This window comes from Passer montanus, unplaced genomic scaffold (assembly GCF_014805655.1).
Source record: "Passer montanus isolate IOZ18808 unplaced genomic scaffold, ASM1480565v1 scaffold23, whole genome shotgun sequence".
NCBI lineage: Eukaryota > Metazoa > Chordata > Aves > Passeriformes > Passeridae > Passer > Passer montanus.
The window spans coordinates 6,063,551-6,081,406 of record NW_024366926.1 but is presented as its reverse complement, the minus strand read 5'-3'; the positions used below and the strand labels follow the sequence as shown (position 1 = coordinate 6,081,406).

Below are 17,856 nucleotides of genomic sequence, written 5' to 3'. Positions count from 1 at the left end.
CACTCCCCTGTGGGGATTATTTATAAATGGGAGGAAAGCAGTAACCAAAAGAGCTTCCTGAAACACAGCTATGAACCTTTTCCTCAGAAAAACTAAAAAGCAGGACTTAGCCAGGAAATCACACTAAGAGCAAACAACATTGCTTTCCTATCAGTCTTCAGTATCCGAACTACTCCACAGCTCCATGTCTGCACTTTTCTAAAACAAACCTAAACTGAACCCCAAACCAATGCCCCCTTCCTCCCCATCCCCAGAAATCAACATGCCTTTCAGCATCTCCTGTGTGAAGAGATAATGAAAAGTAAAAAGTGCCTGGATTGTTCTTACACAGCCTCAACAGCTCTTGGCAGCAGTGGTATAGTCCAAAGCACCTGGCATGTAATTTCCACAGAAAGGTTGGCAGAAACGACTTAATATTGCCCTGTCAGTTTTCCCATTGTGTAGGAAGTTGGCACTTGTACCCCTTAAGCAGAGGCTTTATTGTATATCACAGTCAGCAGAATTAATTCCTGTGGTTTTCAAGAGTTGGTTTTTTTACATTTCCATAATGAATGTTAGCTTAGTTGTGTTCCTACCTTCCTAAAATACATATATTTAGTGTTTGGGAAACACATTCAATCTACTCTTTAGAAGCATCTATGTTACTAAAGATCTCTAATGCGGTGGTATTTGAGCACATATCTCACATTCTGCTTCCACCCTTCAACAGCAATGAGAAGGCTCTGCAACATGCAGAATATAAAGCAACACTAACTTAAAGGGGTTTGCAAACTGGAAAATGCTGTTAAGTAACAGTCAGACTCACAGTAACGCGAGTCACAACCTCACTCAGCCTAGATGTTTTCTGTATTAAATTTCAGCTTGCAAACCTTACTTCTTGCTTACAGCAAAGAGCATATGAACCAAGCAATGTGGAGTTCATTAAGCAATTCCCTGCTGTCCACAGAGATACTCCTTAACTCAGATTTGAGTTGTGGTTTTTTTTTTTAATTCTGTAAGACAGAAGAAAGCTATTGGTATTTCAGAAAGTTATTCTAAATCACAAGCAGTCATTTATCATGTCTTCTATCCATTAGGCACAGCACTGCAAGCCCAACCCCACCTTGCATACTGAGGCACACTGTCCATCTAGCACATGCCAAATTCAAGTAAGATTATCTAATTTCCAGATACTTCCTACTGAATTATGTCATTACAGGAAAAATATATGTGAATAAACCTTCACTGTTCTTGTCTTCACAGACAGAAATCAACTGTGTCAGATCTAACCAGAGTACAGATTTATTTTAGTTTTATAATAGAGTGAAAAAAGGTTTCTAAACTACCATACACCTAAACATCAAGTCAAAGATATTACCTTTCTAATGATCAGCTTGTGTAAAGCCACGGTTTTTGCACTGCAGTTTTTTGCTTTAACAATTTAATCACTGTTTTCTAAAAGCATCATTGTACATCAGAGTGGTTTAATCCCTACAGCAGAACTACAATGGAAGGTAAGTATTTTCATATTGATTTTAAATATAGGAAAGAAAGAATGCAGTCTATATAATAACATGTGATAAGCATTTTTTATGCTAATCCCAACATATCTGAAAGATATGCATGGTTTCAGGCTTTAAAACAAACATCCATAGGGTCAGCAAAATCACTCAAACAAACACTAAAAACCTCAAAAGCAAGCAAAAAACCCCACAAACCAACCCCAACTTTACTTCCCTGTCTGAAAACAAGAAGTATTTTTAGGAAACAAATTAGGAGTCAAATTCAGAATTACTTTTTGCTGTATTTGTCAGACATCTGTGCCATGCAACAGTTCGTATAAAGCAATGGCCCAGATGTTTCTCACTGGTTAAGCAAAAAAAAACCCAAGATGACCAATTAAGCTACTTCAGTTACCACGTGATCCACTGCAAACAGATGGGAACTTCTAGGATCCAAAACTATCCTCTATTTTCACAATGGACTCTCAGGTGCAAACCTCCACTATAATGACTCACTACCCTTCAGAGTGATGCCCCAATTGATCTCCTCCCCAGCTTTCTATCAGCTTCGGCTGATTATAACATCTGAGCTACTCTCCCAAGCAACCTTACCAACCTTGATTCCATCAAGGACTTGGAATATGAGGATAGGAATTTGAAAATTTATCCCCAATTGAACTTACAAGCTCTCAGGTTGTGAGAGAATTTCTTGATGATGGCTTCCTCATTTTCACACAAAAGGTGACATTTTTAAATATCCCCCTAATCTGAATGCCCTTGGTTTAACCCACCATGATACAGTTATCTAGACAAAACCTCAAAAAACATAACAGTAAAATGGCTGCAATTGCTGCAACTCAGGTGATGTTTTGCATTTCCCTGGTGGCAAACAAACTAAAAATAAAATGAAAACAAAAAAAAAACAAACCCAAAACACCCATTATGTTAATGTTTCTCCTTTAACCTCCATTTGCTTGATTTTCAACTTCCTGAGGTGGTATTAACTATATGGGATCCAGAGGGGAACGTACCCCTGGAAATTAAAAATGAAAAGACATCTCTAAACTTAAATTTGAAGGAAATATTTTGATGTTCAGTAAACAGCAATTTGCCTTTGGCACTTGCCATTATCCACCATCTATATTTACTACTATATTTATGTTCCTATGCCACTTACAGCAGCAACCTCAAGAAACTGCACAGCCTTTTTACAAATCTTTTTCTGCTCTAAAGATTCCCAGCAAAACTCTAAGGCACACAGTGTGAGAAAGGCTGCTATTAGTGTTGCTTAACTTGTCCTCAGTCCCACCCATTTTCCTGGCAGATGGGTAGGTATCACCCTGTACAAGTCACTGAACTCTTGTTTTTTACCCTGCAACCTTCCTCTTTGATCCCAGCAACTCTCCTTTGAACTTCCAAGCAAGCCTTTAGTTTGTTGGAGTCACTTAGCTGCAGCATGTTCTGTGGTTCTTCTAATTGCTACCTGACCAGCAGCAAAGTGCTACGTACAACTCTGAATTTCAGCTGGAAGCAAGAGCTGTACCCTTCCATTTATTTAGTGTGTGGGCAGGCTCTCCAAAGGCATGGCTTAGCTAGCTAAACTTGCTCAGCTCCTAAATTAGGAGCAAAAGGTTCCTATCTTGCTTCCAACAAGTGCATAGATTTATAAAACAACTTTTGGATGAAAAAAAACCCCAGCGTCATTCATCAGCTTTGAATTCTCTGGACAATGTTTTAACCCAATATCACTTAATTTCAGAGCGAGATAAACCAGGAGGACTGAAGACAACTCAGCTGACTGCATTGCAATGCAGCAGCACAAAAAGGCCATGGTCAAAACCAGAAAGTTCTCCAGGATTGTCTGAAGTCTCCCCAGGCTCCACTGAGTGAGCTACCTGTACAGCTGCCACCTCAAAGCTTAGTGACATGGCTAAACAACAGAAGGGAGTGTCTGTTTGGGAGGCACTGTTTTTCACCTAGTTATTTTCAGGCATAAGCACTGAAAATTAGTATTAATGACTGCAAGTAATAAACTAGCCTTGGGGAATAAGTTGTCAAAGGTTTTGAGCAGCATTTGAACTACAAATATACAGTTTGTTTACATACGCCAAGCCATACTGCCTCAACTGAGTTCTACAAATTTTCTGTCTCAACTCGCTCAATTAAAAAGAAATTATAGAAATTATTTCCTTAATCATCCAGCATTTAGTTTTGACATTCCTGAAACAAGTCACATAAGAATTAGCAATACAAAAATAATTCAAGGAAAAAAACCCCACATTTCAGATTTTGAAAAAATTACTTGGAAGCTGTGGTGTCTTTCAACCAATTATTATTGTCTCTGTTCAACTGACATAGGACAACAAAGCTTATGTTTTTCTAAAAAAGCAAATCACTGAAGAACCAAACTAAAGTCAAAATACCTTTGTAAGGGAAATGATGATGACTGAAGTTGGGAGAAAAGTCTAAGACTTCAGAATGCATTCTTATCATAGTTTTCCTCAGGCTCGTCCATATATGGTTTAGGGAAACAAAATACCCACCCAAGGAACCTATGACTCATAGAACTGAAACATGAGTTTTAACCATCATCTAAAGCGAAGCCTGTAAATTAAACAAAAAATAGTAAGAAAAAAGCATACTAAGCTAGTCTTACTGCTGAAAACCCTTTCCAAATTGGTTAACTTGAAAAAATATCTTAGAAAATAGAATTCAAATGGTCCATAACATTTTTTCTTGCTCACCCCATCTTAAATCATGAGAATTTCAGCTGCCCTTAAGCTAAAAGCCTAGACTTCATGCTTCCTGAAAGAAAAACCAAAAAGATAAGGGAGGACAGTATGATAAAGATTCCCACTCAGGCAGGCAGCTAAAACAAATGTCATGGCTTTTGAGTTTACCAACTGCAGAACTCAGCCCTATGGCTCATCTCAATTTTGTCTGAGTCCTGTAGGACATCAATAATACCCAGGAGGCCCCAGCTTCCCCTATGACACTTGGGCAATCCCATGCTTTAAAAAGGTTTAGGAAAAAAAATCCCAACAAACCCATGGCCATCACTGAAATTCATCTATTGCTTTGTAGCAGCTGTGCTCCTCCACTGAAGAACTGGAATCAGAACCACAGTATCTGTTCACAGCCAGCTTAATGCAGCAGAAAAAATTCCTCACACAAACGAAGAAGCACTGCAATATAGCAACAGAGGAGTAAACAACCTGGAGAACCCCCCTTTCACTTCCCATGCCAAGTAATCTCAAGGCCTAAATTAGTAAATTCATAAAGAGAGTGAAAGAAATTTCTTTACTAAGCAAACTATACCCATGCAGATCCATTTAACTAAATAGAGAGATAAATATGTTCTCTATCATTATAGGAAAAGCAAAGCCCAAGACTTTCCATCTTTTCTCTTTTACTTTTACCCCTGAATTGCTGACACTTTTCCCAGAAGTTTCATAGGTATCATGATCTCATTTGTCTGTAGAAATCCACAATTCTTTATCCTTCTCAGTCCCAAAGAATCATCAAGGCAAATCTCTGGAGAAACAGTCCCCAAAAATAATATTTTAAAAATAGGTGGTGGCTTTTAGCCGCTCAGCAACTTAGAGATTTATTTACAAAAGTCCATGCTAAGTTACTGAACTTGAAAATATATCAAAAAAGCAAGCATCTGGCTTCCATCTGTCCTCATGGGAAACTGGAATGGCTTTAGATGAAAATGAAATATTGGGGTGCAAAAGAGCAAGATCTCAGAAAGGGAGGGATGAATAGAAACAAAAACTGGAGAGGGGAGGAGATCTTTCAAGAAGCTAAAATCACAAGTTACAATATAAAAAGTAGAGGAAAAAACACACTCCATATTTTTGAGTCATATAATGCTGCAGTTGAGATGGCCACGATACACAGTCACACCATACACTACCAAAAGACTTCAACCCATACAGACTAATACCAAACCACTCCAGAAGGCTGAAAGCATCTGCCCTTCTTGTCCTTCAGCCCAGCCTTTTATCCCCCTCATGTCCATGCCCTGCCCCTGTGTGCCCTCTGCTCCCTTTGGTGATGGGTCAGTGCCCCTGGGCACTCCATGGCTCACTGCTGTCAGTGCTGCTCACCTGCTGCTCACAGCTGCACCCACTGGGATGAGGATGCCCACAGCCCCACCCCAATTACTACAACCTGTGTACCTACAACATAAGATGAAAAATGAGCAAATAACATGCTTACATTCAAATTTCATTTCAGAACTGAAAAAAAAAAGATATAACTTCTGTACTAAACAATGAGACTTGTTTACAGATCTTACTGATTTTAAAGACCTACACCTGAAAATACATGCCAACACATTCAAATGTTAAGCACCTAGTAGTGCACACAGGGCTGGCAAAGCACAATTTTGTCCATTTGTAGTTGAGCAATCTCTAAGCAAAGTGGAGATGCAATTGTGTCAGCTGCACCTCCAGTTCCTTTCCAGGGCACACAACAATTTCATGTTTAAAAAAACCTAGCTGCCATACACTGCCTCACATGGAACAAAGGGAAGCTTTTATTTGCCCTTGAAATATTTTGCCAACATTCAATTACAAGTTACAAAACAACTAAATTGTTTCTCCACAAGGGGTACATGCATTTCTGCCTACATAAATATACTGCTTTAAACCTGTAAGTAAAAGTTTTGAAGGCACTACTTTAACTACCCCTTCCAACCTCCCAGTAGCAAAAAGCTACTTTTTGCCCCTTGTTCAAGTAAAAGTTTTGAAGGCACTACTTTAACTACCCCTTCCAACCTCCCAGACAAGCTACTTTTTGCCCCTTGTTTAGTTTATCTTAATTTTATTTTTTCTACTTTGTAAGAAGAAGAGAGGAAGCCAAGTGAAAACCTAAGTAGGTTAACTATCAAGTTAAAATATTTATGATAAGGAATCTGATAATAAAGAATTTCCTCTCTTGCCTTGCCATAGACTACAGGAGTTTCCTTTGCAGCTTTTAAAAGGTGAAGTGTCACCATGCCCTGACCACTGTGCAAACTGGGTGCTGGAGCACATGCTCAAAGTAACACCACTAACCATTGTGTTCTTCTAAAGCAGCAGCAAGCCAGGGCAGTATCTCAGAATTGATTGACTCTTTCAAAACTAACCTCAACATCCTTGCATTGTAGTTCAAACTACCAGCAGACTGTGTGAAAGTAGATAAAATCTCAGAAGTAAAAATGAAAGATAAATAAAAAACAGTAATAGTAAAATAAAATGTCTTAGATTTTCCTATTCTATGGCACCAACCCATATTTTGAAGGCCAGCTTTGCTTCACATTGACAATATCTCCATAATCTTGCATGTGAACAGTAACATCTTAAAACATTTTATTTCTTTCTGTTTTATTTTGGGAGAAGAGGCAAGAACAAAAGAATATAATTATAGAGAACACTCAATATTAAAATGGCTTATCTTGCCACCCTGTTTATACTCTCAAGCTCCCTTCCCATGGGCAGCCAGCATCTCCAGTTAGCAGGAGTGAGTCTGACTCCAAGAAGCAGCTTCTTCCAGGCTATAAAGAACAAATAAACAACCAAAGCAGATCTGTTAAACAGCAGGGCAAGAAAATATTCACAGGCAGAGGAACCAGAAGAACACTGCCTACACCTTTGGTTTCTTGGGATACAGACAGAATTCAAAACAGCTTAGACCAGGAGACTGCAAAGCAGCAGAGCCACAAGACACATCTGTCACACCCCCAGATGCCAGGACCAAGGCTATTCCTTTGATCACTGATAGTCTGATCCTGACCTAGCCTTCAGCTGTCAGGTAGCCAGCACTGGTGAGTCAGATGCTACACTAGGTGGGAAGGCTGAGAACAGCAGGGGATCAGGCTAACTCATTATTAATTTGATTTTCAAACCACTCATCTCTGTACCTAACCAGAAGCAGCCTCAGACAAGTTAATACCTGACTGGGACACACCTGCCATGACTTTTCTATATCTGATATTAACCCTGCCCATACAATTATGGTGACAGGAGAAAGTGGGCCAAACCCATCCTCCTGCTGCAGTGACTCAGTGGGTCCTGGAAAGTGCATTTCTGAGCAACCTGCAGGTCTCCTTGGGAGTCAGAAAAGCAAATGACACACTTGATACAACATGTAGTTCTTCTAATGAGCAGGTATAATACCTGTCTTTCATCAAGAAACTTTTAATGCCACCTTTACAAGTTTCACTCAGGGAGATGCCCTAGGCATGAACCACACCACAAGGTACTCTCTTCCTCAGACTGAGCAAAGGGAATCCCTTAGTCAGGGTAGCTAAGCACCAAAGCACAGAAAAACGGGAAAAACAAGAAACAACAAGCACTGCAGCCTCTTAAGAGAAGAAAGAAAGCACTCACACAACCATTCAAATACATGGCACTTAGGGCTGGGAACAAGCACTGCCACCCTGGAGATAGATTTTTGTCAGATCTGCAACCACGTCATATCTTTTTATTCTAATACTGATTAACTCACTGAAAGACGTAGTCCTTTCATTAAGGGGAGGATAATTTGCCACAAAGAAACAGTCAGTAACTGGTGAATAGATATGGTATGGACCTCAACCAACGCTCATCAAAGAATTGTGCACTGCTGAAGGCAAGCCTGAACAGCAGTCATGGCCTAAAACTGCTGCTGTTTTCTTTGAAAACAAGAAGAGATGCTTTTCCCTGTGTGATGGATTCACAATCTTCTCCAATATGTTCACTCACATCATTGAATCAAAACAGCAGTCTTCTAACAAAAAACATTTAGCCCTGGGAGGCTTTTGAGACCTGGAGGAATTTATTGTTTGGCTGCTGCTTGTTCTTCTTCAGGTTCAATAACCCATACATGAGCATCCTGCTCCCCTCCTGCAACAACTCCCAAAACAGAGCCCCAGGCTATATCAGAGATATGCTGGGATTCAATAAACTCTATGTTTAGAGTTTGAGTAATGAGACTGGGCCAAGCTGTAACTTCTACAGCAGGCACTTCAATTAGCAAAGGGAGGCATCTACTTAGTGACACGGCAGTATCACCATGGTGGAAATTACATGGTGGAAACATCTCTCAGACTCTGAACAAAGTATTTTGATCCATTTAACCCAAGGGTTAACTATTTAAATCCATCATTTTGTTAGCCAGTTAGAATGGTGCTGTAGGACTTGACCCAAAAAATGTTCCTAATCACCTGGGGAAGGGGAAAAAAAGCATTAATAAGACCTGCTGTTAAATAAATTAATTAAACAAAACTGAATCTCAAAAGGAAGAGGAAATAGAATAGGTGACATAAAGCTGGAAAAAGTCTTTGTCAAGCCACATAATTAACATCTAAAATGTTTTCTAAAATGCTGTAAATCAAGACAGATTACAGGCTATGGCAGCACATCTTTCAATCACTGACATTTAACTCCACAGACTTTGCCAAACCACTTACACATTTTTATCCTCCAAACCACTGTTAGGAGGATAATCAATTCTCCTTAAAAAAAGAACAAGCTATCTTACCTTTGCAGAGTCATGTTCAAATTGCCTGTACATGCCTTGATCTTGTTTTGTGCTTCTAGATGAGTCATCCCATCCGTGCTTATCCCATCAATGGTGAGAACCACATCACCAATCCCCACGTGTGCTTGGGCTGCCTTGCCACCATCATTAAGCTGAAACATCACAAGAATGGTAAATGAGAAACTTGGATGGTTTATGTTTATACTGAACACAAAATCACAATATTTTATTCATAGTGCTGTTTCATGCAAAGAGAAAAAAACAAGATATCTTTTCTCATTTGTGAGTCCTGTGAAAATTGCTGCAATACCTATAGGTATTCATTCTTATTTCACTTCAATGACAGGAAAGAACTGCACAGTATAGCCTGTTTTTCAAACTCAGACTCCACTTCTACTTTACTGGCTGGAAGCTATGGACATCCACAAAGAGACACGAGCAGGGACAGACACTCACAGTTTCCTGCACTCCAAGTTCCAGCCACCCTTCTCTTCATACATGAAATTTTTCTCACAAGAGGAGAGAGAAAAGCTGTAAACCAGCTTTTTCCACTCTAAATTTTCCACTCAAAAATCTCTTCAAAGTTCATTTGTTTGTCAATGACTGGTCATGTGCAGGGAAGACTATGTTAATAGTAAAGCTGACTTTTCCCCAGCTGCAACTACTAGAAAGTCCAAGTTCGACATCACAGACAGGCTGCTTGCAGGACATTGTTTTGACTTTCTCTCAGTAGGTTTACAGGCCCCAATGACCTGCAGTATATTCAGATCAGGATAAGAAAAGCCTCTTGAGAAGTCTAATTCTTTGATCAAGGTCACTGCCAAAGTTCAGTTCAACTGCCTTTGGTCCACTTGAATGAAACAATATTGCAACAGAAACCTCTGTAAAGTTCACACTATTGGCCCCAACTGAACAATAAATCAATCTTTCCATCTGATGCAACTGAATTTCAACTACCTTCATTCCCAAGAACAGAAACGGAAATTAAAGTAATACATAGTAAGATCTATGCACTGATTTATATCCCTGGTTCTCAATCTTCTAATCATTTTATAGCAGGCTGAAAATACATCCTGGATGGTGTAAACTCCCTCTATGTTTCCAACAGCAGAAATGTTGGAAAAAGCAATCTTCTTACAGCAGAGATGTTGTAGCTGCTGGTGCTGGGCATGAAAAACCTCACAACTCTGTCCTCTGCCTGCAAGCATGAAGAAATCACTGCTTTCAGGGGAGTGCTGCAAACAGCACAATTACTTGATCTTCATTTCCAAAAGTAGAATTCACCTTGAGCCGAAACGGTACTTTAGCACATGACTTGAGAGGTGGTGGTATTCAGCCTGGAGAAAAGGAGGCTCAGGGGAAACCTCATCCCTCTCTCCAACTGCCTGAAAAGACGGTGTAGTGAAACGGGAGTCAGTCTCTTCTCCCAGGTAACAAGTGACAGGATGAGAGCAAACTCTAGTCATACTATAGGAGGTTTAGTTTGGATACTAGGAAAAATTTCTTTATGGAAAGCATTGTCAAGCACTGGAACAGACTTTCCCAAGAAAATAGTAGAATCACCATCCCTGTTAAAAGTATGCATGGATAAGGCACCTGAGGACATGGTTTAGTGGTTAACATGATGGTGCTGCTACCTTGACAGCTGGACTTGGTGACCCTTAGAGGTCTTTTCCAGCCTTGACAACTCTACGATTCTGTGACTTTTCAAAGGTACACCAAAGGAAGGTTTTCATCTCCTTTGTTTTTACTGCCCCTGTTTTGGTTCATGCAGGAGGGACCAGGAAGTTTTGGTTCCTTGTTACTTTACAAAGTACAGTCACCAGTCTACACATCATTCACTTCAACAGGAGAAGTGAGGTTACATCTTGAAAACTGTCCGTGGGCAAAGAGGTAATAATCTAAGAAATATGAGGGGCTCAGTCTCTGCATTTGTGTAAGGTAAACCAGTGGAAGGTGTCCCATCAGCCTATCTGATATGGTTAAGGCTTTCCTAAAATCCAAGCAACTAGAAATACATGAGAGCTGTGACATGTATTGGATGGCATCTGAAGAGAAATACTTTAACTAAGAAAAAATATTGTGTAATGTTGCAAGATACATGCAAATGCAAAACTCAAAAAATATTACCATTTGACAACATATAAACTAAACCCAAGATATTTCATGTTCACTGCATCACTGAATTTCAACATAAATTCCATACTTGCTGATTGCGGTAGCAATCCTGAGCAGATAAAAAATGACACAGAAAATTTTCAACAAAATGAGAAAAATTCTCCCATTTGATGTTAACCTGGTGAAAGAAGAGGCCTGTGATCAAGGAAGACATGTCATATCTTCAGATGCAAAACAGCAGCCATGCCCCCAGCATTATGAATCAACATAGCTATTTTAGACAGGGTTGAAACCAGAGGGTGCTAACAAGTAAAAGATAGTAAAGAAAGGAAATAAAGCAAGAGGCAAAGGAAAAAGGAGATGCCCTGATTTCAGCAAAACCATTTGACTTGCTGAAGTGATAAGAATTTCGAGTTGTATTGTGAATCCTTTTACAAAAGGCTTCAACAAAAAAGCCAAAAGTCCTCCAAAATTGGGTGTTCATACCCAAATTGTGAGCTAAGAGGCCTGATTACTATAAAACACCAATCAGGGTAGCTCACAAGCATATAGAAAGCTATGACCAACATAGCTATTTATAGGAAAGCTCCTCAAACCTTTGGGTGAGGGGTGGGACCTGCCATAAACAGATCCTGCCATAAACCGATATGTTATAGCACGCTGACATTTGCCAGCAAGGTCTGGAAAAGGGAAAGGAACGTAAGAGTGCTAAAAGCTAAAGGTCAAATGGATCGCTGTGCTTTGTGAATAAAATTTAGCTTTCTCAGAATGTGCGCAAATGCACATGATGCTGACATGTTGTAATTTGTGATGAAAAAAGGAAAAGCAACCCACACACTGCTCAGGACTAAGACTTCGAAAGCTGGTTTCAGGGTAACTATTTTCATGGAAGGGTGGGAGGTCTTACCATCCCCAGGAATGTAAATGAAAACAAATTTATTAATTAAAAAAAAAAAAAGCCAAATATTTCTGTTTAATTCTGGCCGACACACAACAACCCACAACCAACCACCAGACTTTCAAGAGGTCATTCTTAAACTGCTGCCTAAGGGGATGAAACTCTTTGCAAGTGCATGTGGGAGACAGTTGTAAAATCATTTCAGTAAAACTCCAGGATGAAATTTCCTAAAAACAGGTCCTGAGAAATGTGGTAAGTCCCTAGCTATCTCCATGGGTCCTGCTGTACAGACAGAGAACTGGTTATGCCTTAGAGGAGAAACTGTCAGAAACGTAATGAAGCAAATTACTGACAAGACTGTGAAGAACTGCACACATGGTTATGCCTTAGAGGAGAAACTGTCAGAAACGTATTGAAGCAAATTACGGGACAAGACTGTGAAGAACTGCACACGCAGAGGGATGCCAGAGTAGTAATCTCCTTATCTAGACAGAGTGGATAAGACTTCTAAGTAACACCTACTGATTCTGAATAAGAGATCTGAGTCATTAAGCAGGAGAGGTGAGGCTGATACTCCTAGGAAATTTCAGCCAGAGCATGAGTATTCCCTGAAAGTACTGGTCAGCTGTGGAGTACAAGCTGATTTCTACTGCAGTTATAAGTAAGAAACCCAGCCCAGTTCGCTAAACCAACCTCTGGGCTGACTGACAGAGGCTTCAACCAATAACATCTCACCTAGAGTACAAGCATTTCGCTGGTTCAGAGTCTAAGGGCGTAAAGATTGGACCAATGGCTGTCTAGACCTGAGAGATTTGAATTGCCCACAAAGTAAGCGCTGAACAGTAAATCACATTGTTTTGCTGATGACCAAACCAAGTCTGCCAAGTGGGCTGTCTCACATGCTTGACCATCACACATCACTCAGCAACCCTGGCTTCTGAAGCATCTACAGTGAAGGGGGACTGAAGCTACAAGGGCAGTTTTACCACCAGTGCAAGAGGAATACTATCACAGTTATATAAAAAAAGAAAACATCTACACTGAACACAGCAGGAGGAATTAGAACATCTGAAATAATTAAGGATCTTTTTCAGACTGCAGACCCTAGGTGCCTCCTTTTTCACATTTCTTAGAGGCTGAACCATACATTACCACTACAAACACTAAATTGGAATACAAAATAAAGATGACATATGCCAAATTGTGTACACATTTGACCCAAAACTGCATAGATATTCTAATTAGCCGACTCCATTCCGGACTCCTCCCGGAACTTGGTCCAGGTTTTCTGTTTTGCTGACTCCATTCTGGACTCCGCCCAGAATCCAGTCCAGGTTTTTAGTTTTCCTTTTTGGCCCATATTTCTTGTCACAATGGAAATAAATTCCATTTATTTTTTTTCCACCCAGATTTAAAAAATATTCAGCAGATAAAGAAGATATATAAATAACATTTGAAGATTATATAATATCACCTACAGACTTATTACATTGCTGCTTCTTTTTTTTTTTTTTTTGGTCCTGTACAAGTGATTTTTTTTTCTTACAGTGCAAATTTAACCTTAGGAACATTATCCTGCATCAGTCACCCATAAAATACAGAGTTATCCAGAAAAAATAGTGATCCGGAACATGCCTTTATTAAATGTGCCTGTATCACCATACGGAAACAATGCAACAGGAGAAGAGTATAGCAGTAAAATATGGAGTATAATACAGCAATAAAATTACAAAACTGGCTATCCAATAATCCAACTAACCTCTAAGCACCACAAATATTCTTCAAATTCTTGATGGATCTGTTTTAATTCTGTATGTATAGTATGAGGCAGGGTTTTAAAGTCAATCATGAATTAGAGCTACAAAAAAAGCAAACTTTTTTTTCTTGGATGTTACACCACAGACTTTAAAGCTACAAAATTGCCAAATCAGGAATGTTTCCTCCTACTTACTTCCATGCCGCTCTACTCTGGAAAACTCATTTGGAGACCAAAGGGGAGGCCAGCAGGAGAGACATTTCATGACCAGGCACCTGCTGAGGCCACTCACTCCCACAGCAGGAAACCTCTGCCCCTCCGCAGCAATCAGCTACATGGATGACAGCCAAAAACCAGCCTGTGACACGCAGGGATGCACAGGATGCTTTTTAACAAACACAAGTGAAATCACCCATCTAATGTTAGATTAGTTTGGCAAAAAAAAAATCTGAAAAAATTAAGAAAAGATTGTTGTTCTTGTGGTTCTCAACATCAGAATTCCAAAACTACAAATATTGTCCAAAACCATGTTCCAAATGGAGACAGAACAAAAGTAAAGCAGTTCTTGATCCAGGACAGACTTCAAAATCAAGGCATAAAAAGTCATCTCAATTGCAGTTCTACAATTCAGGTTTTGAAATGCAAACAGTCCAGAATACCCTGGAATACAACTGTTTTATTGAGCTAAATTTTAGCCAGCACTCTGTTTTGTCTTGCAATAACCAACAGCTTTATTACCTTTACTCTTAAGCTTCAATTAGATATTTTGAATGAGTCTTTCCAGGGCAATTGAATGTGTGCACACATATGTGCATCTATCTCTGAATCAATGCAATTTGCAACCTAATTAATATCTGTTTAACACATAACCACCTATTTCTCCCTCACATGACTAAGAAGAAAACTTGACAAGCAACTCTTCTTTGAGCTGTCACTGTTTTGCCTTTATGCAGTAATAAATGAATTACTTAAATTGCAGTCACTCATGGGACAAAGGTCTATTGACTAAAGATGGAGGCTGCCTTCTGTGTTTTCCAAACTGCTTGTCTTGAATCTATGCTAGCTGCAACAACATTGTATGATGGTACAACACAATGACTTTCCCAAATAAACTGTTCTGTACTCTGACAGTAAATAATGTTGTCCCATTGCACAAACACCCTTCAATGTCATCGGCAAGTTTCTCTGAGAATGTAACTTATTGATCCTGATTTAAAAGTCCCTGGGCTAGCTGATATCCCTCCAGCTTGACTTTTACTTCTCAAGCATTTGATCCATAGTTGGCTGTAGCAATTCAGTTTAAAGTCATGAATAATCAAAGCAGAAAGCAACCAGACAATGATCTTTGTGTCATTACCAGCTTCTCTTTTAGTCTACATTTTTCCCTATAATAAAGTATTTTAAGTAAGTGAAAAGCCAAAACACAACAAAGTCATTTAGCAAAAGAACATTACAGAAGAGCTTTGCAGAATTACAACACAAGCAAAGGGGCAAACTCTTTTATCACACAACATCCTGCCTTTTCAAACCACAGGGCTTTTATCTCCTTGCTACAATACACTTCATGCTAATATTTACACCCATTACCTGTTACTACTTTGTTTATCCCTAGCTTTGTTTCACCTGATCAAAGTATCACCTTGCACTGATAATCACTATTTTGACAGCAACCTCATAAACATACGTAGAGCTACAAGTAAGCTAGAAGTGCCCCTTTGGTGAATTAATGAAAGAGAGCAACAGAGGCTCACTCCAATACACAAGGGAGGGACACACTAATGCTCTGCAGCAGCACCAACTCCACCACAAAAATTGCACATCTGACCTGACTCCTGCTCCCCCAGGACCTCACAACCCACAGAGCCTGAGCATGGAACACTCACAGATAGGGTAACGCAGTGCTCCAGCATGATATACCTAATGGGATGGCTCACCAAAGCCCCTCCTCACCTACTTCCCTGATGGGAAGGAAGCAAAAACCTACACTCCAGACTCCTGAGATGTCTGGGACACTTGAGGTCCAGCTTAAAACTTCAGCATGAGGGGAAAAAAAAGGCATCAGAGCACCTGCTCTTTGTGGCAAATAAGCTTCCTCTGCACTCAATGGAAACTGAGAGCTGTATCGTGTTCCTCAAGCCTTTACTACAGCAATATTATTCACATAGCCAACAGATTAGCCAGCCAGCTTTGATAGTCGCTTCCAAATCAAGAACACACATGCCAGTTTTAAAGTCCAGATCAAATTTATACAGCTGAGTTATAAGAACTCTAATGCAGGGTTTGCTGTGGAAAGCGCTGACACAAGCAGCTATAAAAAGGGGTTATGAGGCAGTCCTCTAAATAAGCTAAAGCTTTTCCCCAAACAAAGCAAGGATCAAAGTTAGCTTAGGTCAGAAAACCTGCCTGATTATCAGAGTACTTTGCTATGTATCACCACCATGAAACCCTGCCCTCACCTTACTCCTTGTGGCTGTACTCCCACTTGCTACATTTTCATTTCCCTCCTTTTTCTCCCTATAACTTTAAAGGTGTTTTCAGACTGATTTATAAAGCTGTAACCTAAGGCATGCCCCACACAACCATTAAATAACCATTAAAGATAACATATAAGGAAAAAAGTGTAAGACAAAGCATCAACCATTCTTCCTGGTCTGGCTGTGGACCCCAACAGGAGGTTGCATCCCAGTCCTGGTGAGAGGGCTGCCCTTGCTTCCTGGCCTGTCCTCCCACATTCTTCAGGTCTGCTTCATCCCTCTCTCTCCACACACAGCTCCCCTGCTGTGATGCAGCAGTGACTCGGTTGAAGCAGACCCAAACCAGCCCTTTCACTCATTACAGCCCACGGGAAAATGGGAAGAGCCCACAGGCATCCACCCATTTTGCCAGCAAAGAACCACAAAACCATCTCTCACATTTCATTCTCAGTTCTGACAGCAGTAACCCCGACAACAACATATATTTTAACATGATTGAGCTGTGTATACCTATAGTCCCACATCCAGAAATTATGCCAAAGAAAAACTAACACAGTTTGAGTTTTCCCTCTAAGCAAACATGGCTGAGCATGCCTGTGGGTTCATATTCTAGGAAAAAAGATAAATGGTTTCAACCCTCTATTTTTTCCTCAAATTTTTCTCTTACTGTATTACAACTTTTCATATTTATCTACTGTCTTCGACAAAATCGAATAAACAAAACAGCAGCAGATAAAACCAAACTGATTTGGTTTTGGCACTTTCAATGATGTGTTGCATGCACAAATCACTCACTCTATCCATCCATGCACGCACTAAATGCGGAGCTATTCATCTACAGAGGAGCATGAGAGGACATTGACTTCTTAAAACGGGAGAGGCACCACATAGCTTAGATCACTATTACACACGATTGGGTTGATGCAGAAAAGGATCTAAAAATATACATTAGGTTTACAAAGCAGACTAACTGCACCATGTACAAGCCTTTTAAGTATGTGCTCTTTTATTTTTCAATCACTTAACACCAAACAAATTAACTTGAATGCCAGTAGCAGCTCTCATATGCCCTCTCTTGCCCCAGAACAGGTTGCTAATAAGCAGGAACAGTTTCCACGTGCCAGTGCCAGAAGGATTATTAGCTGGTGCCACCTCTCACTTGTCACGGCTTGACTAATCATGGATTCCTTGCAGCTCTGCTCTTCCATGAGCAAGAACCTTTGCCATCTCTCCTCCCTCCCTTATGACAGGATGTAAGGAAGCAGAAACAATTTCAGAAAAGGTGCCTTCAGCTTTAATTTTTGACAGAATGCCACTATCTCATGATTACTGCAACTCCAGTAGCAGTTATTAGAGAGTATTAGAAAGTACAAACCCTGCTTTTGACCTTGCTGGTGTGGAAAGGAACTAGCTAATTACATACAGTAATCAATTCTGGTACAACTCATGTCGTTAACATGTAGTTTAAACATTTTGTCCAGGTACTAACACAAGTTAAAATGTGGAAACACCAACTGGAATTCAAATGATTACTAAATTGAGTGAAAATTCACACTCATATCAAAGAGGAATAAAGAAACTACTCTGTTCAAGTGTAGCTCTGTGGGTATGTAACAAGAA

At 39.8% G+C, this 17,856-nt stretch overlaps 1 protein-coding gene across 9 annotated transcripts in view; it reads right to left on the bottom strand.

Annotated features, from left to right (window-relative positions):
• The window catches only part of PDLIM5 (PDZ and LIM domain 5), a 127,110-nt gene that overhangs the window by 75,821 nt on the left and 33,433 nt on the right, over positions 1–17,856 (bottom strand). For all 9 annotated transcript variants that reach the window (XM_039710600.1, XM_039710597.1, XM_039710604.1 and 6 more), the window contains exon 3: positions 8,991–9,142. In XM_039710600.1, the coding sequence (XP_039566534.1) occupies positions 8,991–9,142 (152 nt within the window). The remainder of the gene's footprint in view (positions 1–8,990; positions 9,143–17,856) is intronic.